The sequence below is a fragment of the Ailuropoda melanoleuca genome, chromosome 2, assembly GCF_002007445.2.
Source record: "Ailuropoda melanoleuca isolate Jingjing chromosome 2, ASM200744v2, whole genome shotgun sequence".
Taxonomy (NCBI): Eukaryota; Metazoa; Chordata; class Mammalia; order Carnivora; family Ursidae; genus Ailuropoda; species Ailuropoda melanoleuca.
In genome coordinates, this window is record NC_048219.1 from 186,079,944 (window position 1) to 186,098,612 (window position 18,669).

The 18,669-nt window shown below is 40.6% G+C and overlaps 1 protein-coding gene across 2 annotated transcripts in view; it reads right to left on the reverse strand.

Moving 5' to 3' along the window:
• Positions 1-18,669, reverse strand: part of DOCK10 (dedicator of cytokinesis 10) — a 240,246-nt gene that overhangs the window by 180,167 nt on the left and 41,410 nt on the right. Inside the window, exon 1 of one of the 2 annotated variants that reach the window (XM_011224086.3) lies at positions 7,450-7,701. The exons of the other annotated variant lie outside the window; for it this stretch is intronic. Coding sequence (XP_011222388.2) covers positions 7,450-7,554 — 105 coding nt within the window. The 5' untranslated portion in view covers positions 7,555-7,701. Of the gene's footprint in view, positions 1-7,449; positions 7,702-18,669 lie in introns of those variants that run through there. 2 annotated transcript variants of the gene reach the window in all.

The window sequence follows — 18,669 nt, forward strand, 5'->3', positions numbered from 1 at the left end:
TCTAGATTTTAAACAAAAGGATCAAATTTAAGATGAGTTTACTATCGAAGTCATTGGCTTTGCAAATATAAATGCCTAGAGAACAATCAGGTTGTAGGTACAGAATTTCTTTCTGTAGCTCTAAGCTACCTTCAGGCAGGTCAAGCTCGTCGGCACCAGGAGTAAATAGGATCGCTAAGTACTGATCAGGGAAAGGGACTGATGGGATGAAGAAGGGAGAACCACTGCGACAGTAAATTCTTCATTTGGCGAGGCCACATATTTGTGTTCTAAATATTAAGTGTAATTAAGGAGCCAGGCCTTGGTTACTCACCACTGGCGTCACTCTAGTTCGTTGATCTGAACTCATACTATTCCCTTGGTTCTCCTTTTCAATATATCTGATTTTTTCAGGCACTATTATGAAAAAAGATACCCCCCCTGCCTTTGAGAACTTTTCTATTCTTTCTGTGACATGCCTATGCTCTGTGATGCTAGTTGAGACTTTCTCAATCAGCCTTGTCCTTTCCAGATATCTGAACATTTATTCTAATTTGAATATTCATAACAGAATTAATTTATATCTGAGTGCCTTCTTCAGTTTACAAAACCACTCATTTTGGCTAATGATCCAGGAGAACAAACAAATAAAAATTGGTGTTTACTTCAGGACCAATACAATAGACTCTGTCAAGGCATGACATGCCAATTATTTAAACATCCTCTTCACATCTTGGCAAACAGACAAGCAAAAACCTAACAGTGAAGAGCCACAGGGTTTTTAGGGGAACCCTAAAAAGAATTCCAATCTCAAGATCTCCAAAACAAATTAGAAACAACACAGCTGTTAACTAATTTAAGCGTTATCAAGATAACTGATTAAATTTCTTAGAGGAAATAAAAATACAAATGACACATAGATTCTTGAGACCTTAACTTAATCCAGGACCCTTTGGCCTTAGTGCCATTGGAACGGAACCAACTTCCACACTATTTGTGTGTAAAATAAATGAGAAAATTGAAGAGAGCCCACACAGCTGTATCCATGGTCACAGCTGTCAGCCAGTGGTCGCGTGACAGATTTAATTCAGCCTTTCATCAAAGGGAGTTTCACTGGACAACCTCTCAAATGTTTGAGCTTTAGAAAACAAGACTAGCTTTCCTTACCGAAGAGGAAATGATTAAGTAAGGAATAAGCCATCTTATGCTGACCCTTTAACCTTCTCTCTGTCTTGAAGTACACAGTTTCATGAGAATGGAAAAACACTAGCTAAATCAAAGTTAAGAACTGTACAGCTGGGCAGGCTCAGATTAAGCCGAATTTGGAAATGGTTCCCTTGGTAACAAAAACGGACATAGATCTCAGAAGAAACCAACCAGTAGTAACTCTTTAAATGTCTTAGTCTGTTTCAGTGAAATGAAGCAGGTTAAAGTTGGTAAATTAAGAAGCCCTTTGCAAATATAAAGAAAGGTAAGTCATCATATTCAACATAAACATTATTAGTTAGAAAAATCAGAAAATTCCATTTTGTTAACCCTTCATGTCATTAGGAAAACCAAGCACCCCAATGAGCTTTCTAGAATCTCTGATGTAAGGTATACTTTCAAACTGAATTCAGACCTTTTCGGTCTTATTTTCTTTTTAAGGAAATTTGACCATATATACCTCTTAGCAGCACAACAAAATTCTCACATTTTTGTATAGCAAATAAGAGTAAAAAAAAATAAGAATGGTTGCTTCTCCATCTAACACTGGTGCTTATAAAGAAGTAGAAAATGTCCAAGAAGATCTGAATCAAATTTAATTACATGTCTCATTTAGTTTTCTAGAGACACTTGAAAGATAATAAATATCATTAAAAATACATCACAACCCAATTACAAGGCTTCCTGATAGCAGAGAAATTAATGCCTTAGAGCCAACTGCTGGGAATTTTAGATTAATTTATATGAAATCTATGATGAAAGCTGCCACTGGCATAAACTCTAATACTATTTTAGTATGTTAACCATCACACAAATGAACTTTCAAGTTGAGTGTGAGGAGTGTGTGTGTATGTGTGTGTGTACAAATGTATATATACATCAACACATACATGCCACACACACAAGAATGTAAATAGTTCTGTCAACAACATGTGTCCTATGTGTTCAATAAATCTTTCCATAATGACAGTCAGCTCCTTCTTTTATTTCCTTTCCTACTTTTGGCTACTTGAGATTGAATGTGTATAGTGAGCGTTTGCTGTTTTTTGGCCCAGGCAACACCCGCCCTGCTTTCTTTTTGTACTAGCATTTTATTTGCCTCTGTGGACTTCTCTCCCCATCCCCAGTAGGGACAGTCTTGGTGAGTCTCAATGTCTGCAGCTACTGGACTGTCGTGTGGGACTCTGGCCTCTTTCCACTCAAGATTCAGAGTGCCGGGGGGAGGTGCTGAATGGGCCTCGCTAGGGTCACATGCCCTGGACCATCAGATAAGCAGGATCCTTTTAATTATCAGACTCACCCAGGACCATGAGAAGTAATTAACACTTTCTCTCACTGAGCATCCCTATGAAGCCTAGAAGATATCATTATTGCTTTATTTTATAGATCCAGAAACTTGGATTCTGGAGACTCCCTCAGCAACTGATATCTCAATCCAGCTCAGTGTGAAAACCTATGGTCCTCCCCACTCCACCAGCCAAGGTCATGGCGTTACGGGAATAGAAAACAGAAAAGCTTTTTTCCCCCCTCTGCAGGGAAGCTGCTGAAACACAGCTATCGTTTCGAGTACTAATTCTGTTCCATTTGTGAGTTTTTGCAATGAAGGACATATGGAGGCTGGTGTGAGGTCACTGGGCACCTCATGGAAGGCAGTGGTGGCGAAAGAGGACCAAAAAGATATTTTTAAGTGGGTAAGGAGGATGAAGAAAAGGAAATGAAGGTATACTAAGGAAATGTACATTGAATGCTAGCTAATGACTGTGTCAAAAACCACAGTGGAAATTGCCACTGATTGGGGGAATGTCTACATCCACAAAGATTTGTGCCGTGACCACCATCTGGGGAATAAAAAGAGCTATCTGAATCATGGCGTTACTTCCTGTCCGTTGTGCATAGCCCTCCCTGACAAATGGTCCACCTCTTGCTCTGATGTTATAAAGGGCATCGTCATGAAGTGGACTCCGCCACATTGGCAGCTCTCCTCCACCTTGCTTCCCTCCTGGCTTAACTCTTCTCTTGGCAGTTGGTCTTAAGGAAAGTAAGCTCATTCTCACTTAAGTCTCAAGCACCTCTCCAGAGTCCATTTAAAAGCGTCTTCTCTGCAGCTGCCGGCACAGGAGCTGGCTGCCCCTTCTTGCTGCACTCAGAGTCCTCTGCCTAGATTCTTAGGTCAGATCAAGTTTCAATTTACACTTCTCTATTTTCATGGTCAGACTGAATTCAGACCCCCCCCCCATTACTTCAGCTTTTTTTGCTTTCTCTAACCACCCATTTATAGCTCTCAGCACTGCTTTCTATTGTTTGAACCCGGAATCTGGTCCCATTTCATTGTTACTTGCACCAATAATCCTGGGACCCTTGCCTGTGCTTCCTTTCAGCTCATTGGCTCATTATGAAATAGCTCAAATAGGTAATGGTGACTGTTTGTATAAAACAAGGAGTAAGAGTGAGAAGGCGGCACAGATGACTAGGGAGAAAGGCTGTTCACAAACGTGGAAAAACAGGTTAAAAATGCACTTAAAAGACAATAGCACAATATATTTTATAAAATGGTGTATGTGAGAGATATGTTAAAGATGTTCAGATTAGATTCTCTTTCTATAGTTTTTACTTTTGTATTGACAGGCTGATAGGCTATTAGGAAAGACGAGAGCAAGAATTTTCACGTGTATCCAAAGTTTTTCCAAATAATTTTGAATCCTGCAGATTAATGATCCACAAACCAGTAACAACTTAAAAATAACAACTTGCATTTATTTAAGTGACGTTTTACATTTTTTTCCTGACTGTACAGATGACCGATATAATAATTTAACTTAATCGTGTGTTTAATCTTTCCAAATTAGGACATGCAACTTAGGGAGGAAACTGTCTTTTTACTGACTTCCTATGCACCACAGATCATACTGAATGATTGGTTAAAAAAATAAAAATAAAAATAGCCAAGCAGTTTTTAAAAAACCAACGACAGAGTATCATACACACTTCAAAAATTAGGAGAAGTAGTTCTACTTGATGATTCAACATTAAGTTTCATTTTCCTTGAACTTCTCTTATAACGTAACTGCTCTCTCTAACAGTATATCGACTGTGACAAGTGATTTAAAATATATAAAGGCCTTTCTTAGTACCCTTGAAAACTGGATTAATAAGGGAAACTTCCAAAACAATTAAAAATTCCAACAGAATTAAATAAACAGCTTGAAACAGCATCTGAAGGAAACGGAATAAACAAAATTGTGGGGCTGTGTCATGTGAGTATCAAGTTTGGGTTGCATGCGTTTTAGGAAGTCGCTGTGTTCTGGTGAAGCATTCCAGATTACTGTGGAATGAAACCATTTCTAAATTTGCCTTAGAACAATAAATGGTTTGTTGAATTCAAAATCCACACGATCACAACAAAAACAGATAATCCATCATAATTATCTGCCGCAGTCATTATTTCTCCTTCCACTACACTAGAAGTACACCCAAAACTTCAAACGAAAGTATTTTATATCCTCTGATACAACCTTAGGCCTGGTCTTCATGTGTTGGGCATTTTGTCATTTGAATTGCTTCTTCCTTATCTCCTATCAAGTCGTCTCTGAAGTTTGTCTAGAGATATTGGTTTAGTTTTTAGAAAGTTTAGATAATTGCGCTGTGGAAAGTCCAGTCTGGCTTTGGGCACCTTAGCCAAGGTGGGGGTGGGAGAGGGTATAAAAACCCACAGGGCATTTCTAAGCAACCCCATTAGCACATGGAGCCATCTGGGACCCCCCCTGAGTGCTCATCTTGATGCAATTCAGAATTTTGTCTCCTGAGTGACTCTGTCACTCTTCAGCTTTTTGCAAGGCTTCCAGGAGGAAGGTGTCACCTCTATAGTCCAGTGGCTTAAATGTCACCATCACTGAAAAGGCAATCTCACTACAATTATAACCCCTCTTCCCTTGCCCTTGGAAATGGAAATACTTCACTTGGTTTTACTAATATGACATAACACTTTTTACTCCCCACTTTTTACAGTGTTCAAATCATCTTCATGGTAACCATGGTCAAACTGAATTCCAGTAAACCATCTTAAGACAGACCGGTATTGCTATGAACATGTTTATGGAAGAGTAACTAAGGTTCAGAATGATTTCAGTAATCTACCCAAGGTCATACAGAAGGTAGGTGAGACGGTCACACAGAATGACCCCTTAGCACTCTAACGATGTGTTTCACTTCTTTGGATTCTCTTTTTTCAAAAATAAAAACCACATCTCTGGATAATACTTAGGATGGATTGAGCAATCCCCTGATCTGCGGAAAAGACAACCTGGGAAAGAAGATACACCTATCTCAGGAAGACCAGGGCAGGCAGCGGGTAGCGGCATGTCCCCAGTGCCTTCCACAGAAGAAAGCTAATCACTGTATGAATGATCTTAATTAAATGTGAATGCATAGCTACTGAATGCTGTGGGAAAACTCCCTCCTTACCTTGGCTGCTTTTCCCATAGTGCTCAGTAGCAATACCTTCAAATTCAATTAAGATAATTCCTAGAATGATTAGCTTCATTATATGGTGAGACACTGGGGACTGTCCTGTTGCCAGGCTGTATGTGTGGTCTGTGTGAGATAGACAGGTTCTTCTCCTGCCTCTTGTCTCTCTTGGTGGTCACAAGAAGAAGCCAATCTCACAGTGACATCATCCATGGAACTTCCAAATTCCACCGAGAGGAAGGCAACTGGGAAATTATATTTTTTGGACTGTTCTAAAGGTTAAAATCATCCCAAACCAACCAAGCTTTTCAAAGACTTATCCTCTTCAACAGGCTCATGGCAAACAATAGATGAGGGGCTTGCAAGCCAGTAGACAAGACACAACCGGGGACCCACAGTGGGTGCATGGGGACCAAAAGGTTAGTTTTAAGACTCTGCATATTCCAGTTATGAAATGCTGGGTGGAGTGATATGAGAACAAGGCTGAAGGGCTCATTTGCCTGTGGTTCCCAATGGGAGACACACACCACCGAGATACTGAGACAGAAACCGACCAAAAAACAACACGGCCCCAGTCCTGCGAACCAGACCTCTGATAAATTCTGTTCACGTTAAACTACTGTCAAATACATTGTCAATATAAACAGAACCACTATCACTTAAGACAGAATGTTCTTGTACCTGATTTTGGCCTATCAGGGGCTGAAGGACTGACTACTCATTAATTTGATTATTCATATTCATTAAATGACTATTTGTAAATAATCATTATATTATCATATATGTAATTTTGAAAAAGCCGCTCTGTTTCTAGATTAAATATGTTAATACGAACAAAAAGATTCTTTACCCCTAGAGCAGGGGTTTTCAACCAGGGACATCACCCTCTCTGTCCCAGGGGCCATTTGACAACGTTTGGAGACATTTTTGATTGTCACAACTGGGGAGCAGTGTTCCCATCTAGTGCGTAGAGGCCAGGGATGTTGTTAAACGTCTCACAATGCCCAGGACAGCTTGGCACAGAAAGAAGTCTTGGAGCCAAAATAGCAACAGTGCTGAGGTTGAGAACCCCTGCCCTGAAGAAAGCAAGCAAACCCTAAACCACTCTGTAAAATGAATGTTCCCGTAAGAAGAGCCGCCTGATAATGTTGTCACAGCCATTTATCGTATAACATGGGTCTTCCACGTTACCTGTGAGTGAGTCACTGATATGCTCCAGCAAGAGGCTCTGATATTCAGCCATGGTATTTCCTACCGACAGGCATGTAGAATTCTATAATAAGTACACATTTCCAGAGCCCTCATTTTGTTTGCAAACAATAATAAGGCAGAAACATGTTTAACCATAAACAAACCAAATCTTTTTAACCTTTAAAACTTACTATTTTTCACTTTCTTACTTGGCTCATTTAATCAAATATTTACATATACTTTCTTTCATAATTTGGACCACTCTTTCTAAGAATTTTGAAACAAATGAATGATATGTGATCAAAATAGAGCAGTAATTAAAAAAAAAACCCACAATTACATACAAGTCAAATGAGTTATTGTAGGCTTTCTTTAAAAATGAAAAGATTCTAGTAATATTCCAGTAATCATTAAACTATTTAAATCCTCTCTCAATATGTTTTACGATAATGATGTAAATAAAAGAGGATATTTATGAGTCAAATAGAATATTCTGTTCCATCTAGGACCTTGCCCAGCGCCTATGTTAGAACACCACCCACAGCTAATCTCTGTTTTTCAAGTATTGAAGAAAAGATGAAAAACAAACATTGACATCAGGATACCTACAGAGCTAAATCTGTGGATTTCTTCTTGATTTATTCTCCTCACTGTTCTTCTCTTCTTCCGAAATTCACTGGCCTCCCGTTTAAAAACCTTTCCTCTGAAGCTCATTGTATCCTGTTATTTGTGTCGCAAAATATTTAAAATAAATACCAATTTTGTTAAGCACCTTCCTTCTGAAGCTTCACCAGGCCGAACAAATCCTCCTTCTCTGGTGAAAAGGGAAATGCTCATGCAACATTACCATAACTCAACAGAAAGGAAAAGAAAACCAACGAGTTACCGCTTCCTGTCCCTACCAGCTGTTCTGATAGGCTTCTCTGTGCGTATTCTCCCTAGTCACCTGCTTTAGAGTAAGACAGAAACACAAAATGGCTTTGGACATTTAAGAGACTTGCTCAAAGCTAAATAAATCATGGGATGTAAAATCACCCATGGAACCAAGTCAAGACTGAATCAAAGAGCTGATTGATCATAGGGCTCTATGTCTGCCACTGAAATTCCACCAAGCTTCATCATCCTGAGTGGATCCAAAGGGAAACTGTCATAATATACCTGGGGTCTGAGAAGTCTGTTTCAAGGAGTTGCTCATGCAAGTGTAGATTAAGTTGGTGGTCTTCCAAGATGATCACTTAAGTTGCAAGGAGAAATGAGAACTCTATTCATATTGGTTATCTAAATACACTGTAATCTACTACTACTTAATATAATAGATATTGACATGGATACCTTGATTCTCTATGCCAAATGGTTACAGTCAAATAGTTAATTCCCTAAATCTGTATTCACTTTCTCTGGGGCTATTTAGAACTGCAACTCTCCCTTCAAACCTACCTGAATTCTCCTTCCTGTTTTATTCTTCTTCTTGACACTTACTAGCATGTGACACTACTATACGTTATACTTATTTATGTTACTTATGGTTTGTTTTCCTGCACTTGACTCTGTGCTCCACAAGAGTGGGAATTTTGTCTGTTTCATGTACCATGTCTTCGGTGATGACAACAGTGCTTGGCATCCAGAAGTTTCTCAGTATATAACTGTTAAGTTTAATGAAAGTATAAATAAGGGACTGGGGCGCTTGGGTGGCTCAGTCGGTTAAGTATCTGCCTTCGGCTCAGGTCGTGATCTCAGGGTCCTGGGATGGAGCTCCGCATCGCATCGCATCAGGCTGCCTGCTCAGCGGGGAGTCTGCTTCTCCCTCTGCCTCTGCCCCTCCCTCCACGCCCTGCTCCTGTTCTCTCTCTCTTTCAAATAAATAAATAAATAAATAAATAAATAAATAAATAAAATCTTTATTAAAAAAAAAAGAATGAGGGACTTACAGTTATCATGCTTAACAATGAAGCTTGCCCCCTATATATATTGTATTTTGAAATATTAGCTATCAATAAGAACTATATAATTTGTATAAATAAACATAGACTATGGGAGTGTAGTCCAACTTTTTCTACTAGGCGCATGAGATAAGAAATATTTGAAGGCCTCAGGAAGAGGAATTAATTGATTAGATGAAACATTTGAAAGATTGGTTCTAAAAAGATTGTGTGAGATATCTATCTGGTTGAAGATTTTGTTTCTTCACCTGCAGGATTAACCTAGCGTTGCCCACCAGTTTGATGAAGGTACTGAAGGAACCATTGTTTGCCCATGAAACACTATGTGGGTTATAAAGATAGTGGGAGGCAGGGGCGCCTGGGTAGCACAGCAGTTAAGCGTCTGCCTTCGGCTCGNTGTGCTCCACAAGAGTGGGAATTTTGTCTGTTTCATGTACCATGTCTTCGGTGATGACAACAGTGCTTGGCACCCAGAAGTTTCTCAGTATATAACTGTTAAGTTTAATGAAAGTATAAATGAGGGACTGGGGCGCTTGGGTGGCTCAGTCGGTTAAGTATCTGCCTTCGGCTCAGGTCGTGATCTCAGGGTCCTGGGATGGAGCTCCGCATCGCATCGCATCAGGCTGCCTGCTCAGCGGGGAGTCTGCTTCTCCCTCTGCCTCTGCCCCTCCCTCCACGCCCTGCTCCTGTTCTCTCTCTCTTTCAAATAAATAAATAAATAAATAAATAAATAAATAAATAAAATCTTTATTAAAAAAAAAAGAATGAGGGACTTACAGTTATCATGCTTAACAATGAAGCTTGCCCCCTATATATATTGTATTTTGAAATATTAGCTATCAATAAGAACTATATAATTTGTATAAATAAACATAGACTATGGGAGTGTAGTCCAACTTTTTCTACTAGGCGCATGAGATAAGAAATATTTGAAGGCCTCAGGAAGAGGAATTAATTGATTAGATGAAACATTTGAAAGATTGGTTCTAAAAAGATTGTGTGAGATATCTATCTGGTTGAAGATTTTGTTTCTTCACCTGCAGGATTAACCTAGCGTTGCCCACCAGTTTGATGAAGGTACTGAAGGAACCATTGTTTGCCCATGAAACACTATGTGGGTTATAAAGATAGTGGGAGGCAGGGGCGCCTGGGTAGCACAGCAGTTAAGCGTCTGCCTTCGGCTCGGGGTGTGATCCCCGCGTTATGGGATCGAGCCCCACATCAGGCTCCTCTGCTATGAGCCTGCTTCTTCCTCTCCCATTCCCCCTGCTTGTGTTCCCTCTCTCGCTGGCTGTCTCTATCTCTGTCAAATGAATAAATAAAATCTTAAAAAAAAAAAATAAAGATAGTGGGAGGCATATTTCCACTGAGGACTGATCTCCATGACCACCACAACAGAAGAAAGCCCTACTAACTCTCCTAAGAGGTGAGTCCTGAGGAAGCAGTAATATGAAGAGTAATTATGCTTGCTTTTATATCAGGGAAGGTCAGTTCCTAAGGCGTTTGTCAAAGGCACCCCTGTGCAAAGCACAGTATGGGGTACATTGTGGATACAGACAAGATGCTTAACCATGAGAGGTGCCTGGGTAGCTCAGTCGTTAAGCGTCTGACTTCATCTCAGGGCCTGATCCCAGGGTCCTGGGATCGAGCCCCGCAGCAGGCTCCCTGCTCTGCTGGGAGCCTGCTTCTTCCTCTCCCACTCCCTCTGCTTGTGTTCGCTCTCTCATTGCCTGTCTCTCTCTCTCTCTCTCTGTCAAATAAATAAATAAAATCTTTAAAAAAACCAAAAAGATGCTTAACCAGGAGCACAATTTCTTTGCAAAAGATTCTCCACATTCTGAGTGTTTTGAACTTTAAGAAAGAAAAATAACAAGGCCGTTTACTAGCTCACCCATTTTGCTCACGCCTTAGCTGGAGCAAGATTCAGCTACAGCCAGAAGGGGGGAGTGTTAAGGCAATGGGGGACTATGAGCAAATATAGTGTGGTTTTTGTGGAAACCTTTGTTCCAGAGCCCTGTCTTCTCGTTCCAGTGCTCAACACGTTTAATGGTGCAGGTGCAAGATGGCCGCCTTGAATGACACAATGTGCAACCCAGAAGTGAGTGGTCCCACATATCCTGTGGCTTTCCCCTAACTTCCTTCATGTACTCCAGCAAATATCTGTTCCTCAGAAAGCCTCCTCTGAGCATCAGTTTAAAACTGTGGCCTTATCCCCCTGCCCCAACAATTTTTTTGGGGGGGGGGCCACAGAGAAAATGGAATAAGACATTTTTCCTAAGAAGAGGAAAGACACTTCTCAGGGAAGCCTTTTTCTGAGAAGCCACTTTTGCAAACACAGTCCTTGATTCTGTACTGAAGGTGGTGACCTTCAGGAAAATGTTCACTTAACCAGCTCGTCCCAACAACAATGGCCTAAGGAGATGCCATCTGCTTATTTAATAAGCCTTCTCCTTCATCTCGGTTGCATTTTACTGACACAGGCCATTCCCTTTGCCCCAGTAATAACCAGACTTAATTGATGCACATCCACACACCCCAGACTTGAGCCCCTCATCCATCTCTACCTTGTCATACAGCAATTCACGTAAGACAGAAAGAGAGATACGGATCGTTCCTTGTCAAAGTGTGGACACTGAGGAAGCTTCTTTCAAGAGCTATGAGAAAAATAAGATACTAGAAGAATAAGAAATGGAGAGGTAAACGGTATCCTCATTTTAAGATTACCTTAGGCAAACAAGGATTCCATATAGCAGAAGCCCTTTTGATCCATGGTCACTGAATATTTAGCAATTTCACTGTATGTCTTCAGCTCGGAACAGATTTTACCCTCTAAGTAACTCTTTGGCATCTGTTAGATGAGCAGGCACATCATAGCTCATGCAAAATTTTCAGATTTAACTTGTTTCTTTTAGGACATTATCAGAGTCTGCCTCTGGGTCACCTGATTTCCTGGGGTAAGATTATGTTTCTATTTTAAGAGCTGAAAACAGTGTTTTGCAACCGGTTTTAGATTATGGACCCATCTGAGAATCCAATAAAATCTGCAGACTCACTCGCAGAAAGATGTTAAGTATTCAGAAAATGTGCATGCATGGCTGGAGGTCACAAATCTTGGAAGTCCATCCATGGACCCTCTTATCCATGGTAGCCTTAATCCCTAACTCGTGATTTTAGGAGATAGGAATGTTGTCTTGTAATGAAGCATTTAGTAATATTGAGCAACTCTTGGGTGACTTCCTCTCTTTCTAATAGTTGCATCTGGTCTCTCCTCTATTCCTCTTTAGGCGCCACAGTTCTTTATCCTGGAGTCCCTCCCACTCCTTGACTTCTGCAATGTGAGAATGACTCATTTGTCCCCTTGCTTAGCTTTCTGACTGCAGCTCCCTTAAGCACTGGCAGAAGGAGGCATTGGCAGGCCACATATGGGGATGTCAGATAGACATAACTTGGGGTGACTGCAAAGGAGCAGGAAATCCTGTAGCATGGAGTGTGGCATTCCATGGGATGGCTCCATTGGGGACCTCCACGAGGCTGTGCCTTCCTTGATTTCAGACCAAGTCTGTTTCTCCAGCATTCTGTGATACTCCACACCATTCCAATAAATTCTTTTCTGCTTAAGTTCAGAAACGTGTTGGAAACTAAAAAAAAAAAAAAAAAAAAAAAAAGAAAAGAAAAGAAAAAGAAAAGCATACCAGGACAATAGGCAAGAATAGAGATAAAGGAAAATTAGAGATTAGTTGGCTCAACCACCAGGAATCACTGTCAAGCTCATTAGTAGAGATCTGGTACCAATATATGTAGAATTTATTAAGTAATATACTCAAGGCATTGTTGGCTTCATGAGAAATAACACAATGACCTTCCCAGCCTTAAGAAGCTTGTACCTGACAAAGGAGTTCAGTAGAATTGAAGGAATCCAGGAAAGCTTTATAGTAAAGACAGAACCTAAGAAAGGCTTTAATTAAAAGGTGGGAATCAAATAGGTGGGAGAAGGGTAAAGGATACTCCAGGAAAGAGGAATATGGCATGAAGAAGGCATAAGATAGAATGGTTAAAATCATGGGATCTGGAATCAGCTTGTATTCAAACCCTGGGTCCACATCGTCCTCACTGTATATTTTCAGCTCAGTTTTCTCATCCCTCATAAACTAGGGATAGCATAGTAGCCACCTCAGAGAGTTTTTGTGGGGATAAATGTGATGACACTTAAAAATTTCAACATCTTGTCTACTACAGAGAAAACATAATGACCGCTTATTACAAAGAGCTAAGAAGCAGGTCAAAACAGAGTGTTTAAGAAAAAGGAGGAAGTCCATCCTGTCTATAGTCAGGGTTGAGAAGGAAAGGAGTGGTAGAAACAACTGATATTAGAAGCCAGGGGCCAGTTCATGGAAGGCTTTGAATGACAAGATAAGGAATTTTCCATTGTATTCTGAAGGTGATGGGAAACCCAAAGGAGTTTAGAATTACAATTAAAATGGTGCCTTTGGAAGATTCATTTGGTAGCAGTATTAACCCAGGTAATAACATAGAATGGTGGAGGGTAGAAAACACGGCAACAGAAACATAATCATAGGTTTCACTGAGATTATAAACAAGGATCTGTCAATTAAATGGAAAATGAATGGTAGTTGAAACTTACTGAGCAAGTACTGGGTGCTGGGTGCTGATCTAAGTTTATAGTACTTCCTTTAAACCTGTGACACTGTAAGTTAGGTATTATTATTATTGTTGTTGTTATCACCACCCCAGTTTTACAGAGGAAGGTATTTGGGTCCTGAGAAGTTAAGCAATTGGTCCAAAGCCCAAAAGCAAATAAGTAGCACAGATGGGATTTCAACCGAGGCAGTCCAGCTTCAGAGCCCAAGCTTTTAACCAGAAGGGAGGTTCGAAGATGCCAGCAGGTTTCTGAATTTGCCATCAAGGAGATGGATGATATGACTGAGGGACATAAGGTAGTAAGGAGAGAGGACTTCATTTCCTACTAATGCTGATGTAGGCATGTTGAAGTTTGGGTCCAGGAGATAGGAAAACAGCCATGTCCAGCAACGTTGTATGTGTGCTTGGAACTCATGAAAGANCATAAGGTAGTAAGGAGAGAGGACTTCATTTCCTACTAATGCTGATGTAGGCATGTTGAAGTTTGGGTCCAGAAGATAGGAAAACAGCCATGTCCAGCAACGTTGTATGTGTGCTTGGAACTCATGAAAGAGTCAGTGTTGGAGATGTGAAGCTGAAAGTCACCAGTAGAGTTAAAATTGAAAAGTCTAAAAGTAAATTGAATTTCTGGAGAACAGAGTAGCACAGAATTGAGAACACAATCTGGAAGTTCTTTTATGTATGATAGATGAAAGGCCATTTAGGAAATTGAGACGGCACATAGAAAAAGGACCAGGGTAGTATGGCATCCAGAAGCACTGGGTGAGGAGTTCAAGGAAGATGCTACATGGTGTCTGAGCAGAGATGGATGTAGGACCTAGAATGTCTAAAAAGATTCAGTGTGAAAGATAAGCAAGATGAAAAATAAAGACCTTGCAGTCTTGGATCCAGACAGATCTATATTTGAATCCTCTTCAGCCATCTATTAGATGACCTCTGGCATGTTACTTGACCTCTATCTGAGTGTTTTTTATACATTAAAAGGAATGGTGAGTATATAGCTTATTAGGTTGCTGTAAGATAATAAATGTTAGTACCTGGCATTGAGGAAAAATATATATATTTTACATATATGCACATAATTTCTATATGTATATATAAACATTTATTGAATATGGTGAGTATTTATTAGGTCTCCATAGGTTGCATTTACGTATAGACACACCTATATATGCATATACATATATATTGAAAATATACAAATACTCGTGTAGATATATATAGTATTTAAAGTCTGGCTCCATAGTGCCCAGACAGAGAAAGTAAGTTTGCAATTTTCAATAGATAAGAGTCTGGATATTTGGAAGTTAGTTAGGGTGGGAAATATTAACCATATTGTAGAATAAATAGGAATTTGAATGATAAAATGTTAGAAATTTGAGAAAAAGTTGTTTGTATTAATTTTCTATTGTTGCTGGAACAGCTTACCACTCATTTGGTGGCTTAAATCAATATGCATTTGTTATCTCATAGTTTTTGTGGGTCAGAAATCTGGGTACAATGTGGTGCAATGTGATTCTCTGCTTGGGGACTCACATGGTTGAAATCCAAGTGTCAGCAGGGTTGTGTCCCTTTCTGGAGATGCTGGGAAAGAACCTTGTTCCAGGCTCATTCAGGTTATTGATAGAATTCAGTTCCTTATAGTTGCAAGACTGAAGTCTTCTTCTCCTTGTTGCCAGCCAGGGGTCGCTGTCAGTGTGTAGGCTGCCTGCATTCTCTGGCTCATGGTCTCTTTCCGAGCTAGCAACAAGGGGTTGACTGAACAACCAGTGAGTCTTGGGACAACATCTTTAGAAAACTGTCTCCTGCACAGTCATATTCTGGATTACAGCTTGGTTTTTGTGCTTAATCTTTTAAAAACAAGCTTAACATCACGAATGTACTGAGAAAAAGGTTTAGATGAGGACAGTACTCGGCCTTTGAGTGTCACTTCCACTGAGCAGTGAAGACGCAGGTTGCAATGGAGCTAAGAAATGAGCGAGAGGAGAGAGAAATTTGGCTTATAGATTCCTTCCTGGGAAAAACCAGGATATGGGTGAGATATGGGTGAGAAAGACAATTATAGCTGTGGGGAGGGGCAGCAGAACCAAAGAGACAAATTTGAAAGATGAATAGTGGTGGACAAGTAATCAGATATATAAGCACAGAAAACAAAAGCAATAAGCTAAGGCCACAAGCCCTGAGGTCATTTTTTTAAAGATTTATTTATTTATTTTAGAGAGAGAGAGAGCATGCATGGGAGGGGCAGACGGAGAGGGAGAGAGAATCTCAAGCAGACTCTGTGCTGAGCGTGGAGCCTGATGTGGGGCTCGATCTCACAACCTTCAGATCACAACCTGAACCGAAACCAAGAACTGGACATTTCACTGACTGCGCCACCCAGGCACCCCATCTTTAAAATGTTTAATTCCATTTGCACAATATTTGAATAGGCTGTATGATGGGCAAATGACATCCTCACTCAACCTAACAAACCAGAGGACAGAAACTTGGGTTTCATTGACACTGCATCCGAACCAACTTGATAAAAATGACCCAAAAAAGTACTGTTGGGAATACAGAGTAACTGAAACCTTGGTGGTTAAGTCTTAGACAGCTACACATGATGTCATGCTCGAATCCGCAAAGCCTAATTTGAGCAACTGGTAGAGCAGTTTCCTGTGTATTTCCACCTGCTTTCATGCTGCCTCTTGATTCCATCTAATCTTTGTTCCAATTTATTCTTCTTGCTAGGTTTTTCAGCATGCACTACGTTTACTCCTTCATTGTTAGCGGATATTTAGATAACTCATTTTATTTTTTCTCTTCCATTTCTGATGGATTTCCCCATTGCCTGAAGGTTTGTGTGCTGCATAGCTTTGGTTTCATAGGACAAAGCAAGGCTGCATCTCTGGGTTCAGCTCACCACTGTCTGCCTTGTTTAAAGGAAGTAAAGCACAAGCAGCTACTTCCTCCTTCACTGTGGTCTCCCCTGAGCCTGGCCCCAGGCAGCAGCGCTCTTTACTGAGGTTCACTACTTCCTGCTGAGCAGCTCAGAGCTACCCTGAGAAAGCCTAGCCTTGAGGGTTTTAAATGAACACAACAGGGGCACCTGGATGGCTCAGTCCATTAAGTGTCTGCCTTTGGATACAGACGTAGCGAAGAGAAGGGCCATATGCACCCCAATGTTCATAGCAGCATTGTCCACAATAGCTAAGCTGTAGAAGGAGCCGAGATGCCCTTCAACAGATGACTGGGTTAAGAAGATGTGGTCCATATATACAATGGAATATTACTCAGCCATCAGAAAGAACGATTACACAACATTTGCAGCAACATGGACGGGACTGGAGGAGATTATGCTGAGTGAAACAAGTCAAGCAGAGAAAGACAATTATCATACGATTTCACTCATTTGTGGAACATAAGAAACAGCAGGAAGATAGGTAGGAGGAGAAGGAAAGGAAGAATGAAGGGGGGTAAACAGAAGGGGGAATGAACTACAAGAGACTATGGACTCTGGGAAACAAATGAGGGTTTCAGAGGGGAGGGGTAGGGGAATGGGATAGGCTGGTGATGGGTATTAAGGAGGGCACACATTGCATGGAGCACTGGGTGTTATACGCAAACAATAAATCATGGAACACTACATCAAAAACGAATGACGTACTGTATGGTGACTAACATAACATTAAAAAAAAAAACCAAACGTGTCTGCCTTTGGCTCAGGTCGTGATCTTGGAGTCCAGGGATTGAACTCCCTGGGGAGGGAGGGAGTAGGGTCCCTGCTCAACGGGGTGTCTGCTTCTCCCTCTCCCTCTGCCGCTCCCTCTGCTCACACTCTCTCTCGTGCTCCCTCTCTTTCTCTCTCTCTCTCAAATAAATAAAATCTTTAAAAAAATGAACACAACATCTTATTTCTAAGCATTGTGCTTTCAGTGGGCAATATCTGTGATTCCAAAAGTTCTTCTTGTCCCCTTTCACTTCAAATAGCTTTGTTTTAGTATAAAATATTGAGAAATTGCATGGAAAAGAAAGAGTGCCATGCTATGTGAACCTCACTGAGGGAGAATGTAGACATGCCAAAAAGAGAAACAGACTGTAGTTGTGTGTGTGTGTGTGTGTGTGTGTGTGTGGTACTGTGTGCATGTTGTGTGTGTGGCATGTACACAGGAACACAGGAGCTCTACTGCATTGAAATAATTTATACTATTCCATTCATAGGCCTTCAAACAAGTTGTTATGATACTGTTTATATTATTGAATTTAAATAAGTCTTGGGGGGTAGTTTCCCACTTAATCAGGATGTGATATGGGAGTGAAAGAGGGTAAAAAAAACCTCATTTCTTACAGAGTCTCACGAGCCCATCTTAGAATCTAATAGCAATCAGTGACGGGGTGATAGTTTTTTTTCTCAAGTGTGGACTTTACGATTGGCTCACAAAATTCCACCAGGAAAAACACTGTAGCCTGAAGGTATTCATACATCTCACCAGTAACTATCTTAATACATTATACAGGAAATAAGAAGCAGTGGCTTTAATGTTTGCCTTTTTCTCAATGTCCCATTGGGTATTTAGGTATTTATCACCCATCCCAAAGTTTTTCCTGCTTTATGGTAAAAGCATTCAACCACCGTCAAGACACCAGCTGTAGCTTGGTCTGTTACAAAGTTGGGAGCTCCTAAGAGGCAAGCATTCTTATGGAGACCATGCCTTAACTCACACTTTCTTGCCACCATGCTCAGAGCCAGAGCATAGCAACATGACAATAACAATGGCAACATACACAGCTATCGTATGATGTTCTATGCTTATGTTTCTCTCTCTCTCTCTCTCTCTCTCTCTCTCACACACACACACACATACACACACACACACACACACACACACACACGCACACACACACAGCCTGGATTGTTAATGCTCTTTGAAAAGCCATGCAGTTAATTCTTCACCTAAAGTTCTTCTCCTGTTAAAAAATAATCAACCCCAAATCAACATATTTTCTACTGGACAATTTTTCTTCTATCTTTTAAAGAAGACTGAGAGGCATTCTGGATTGACGCAGATGATTTCTTTTACAAATGAGATGAAGAGATTCAAACATAGCCTCAAAGAAGATGGGAGTTGAGGGACTTTGAATCAATGCTATTATCTTTGATCACGTGGACTACTGCCCAACAGCCATTTTCCCCAGAGACAGGCATTCTCTCTGCTGGCTGGCTTGGATCCCATGCCGGCTTCCCACT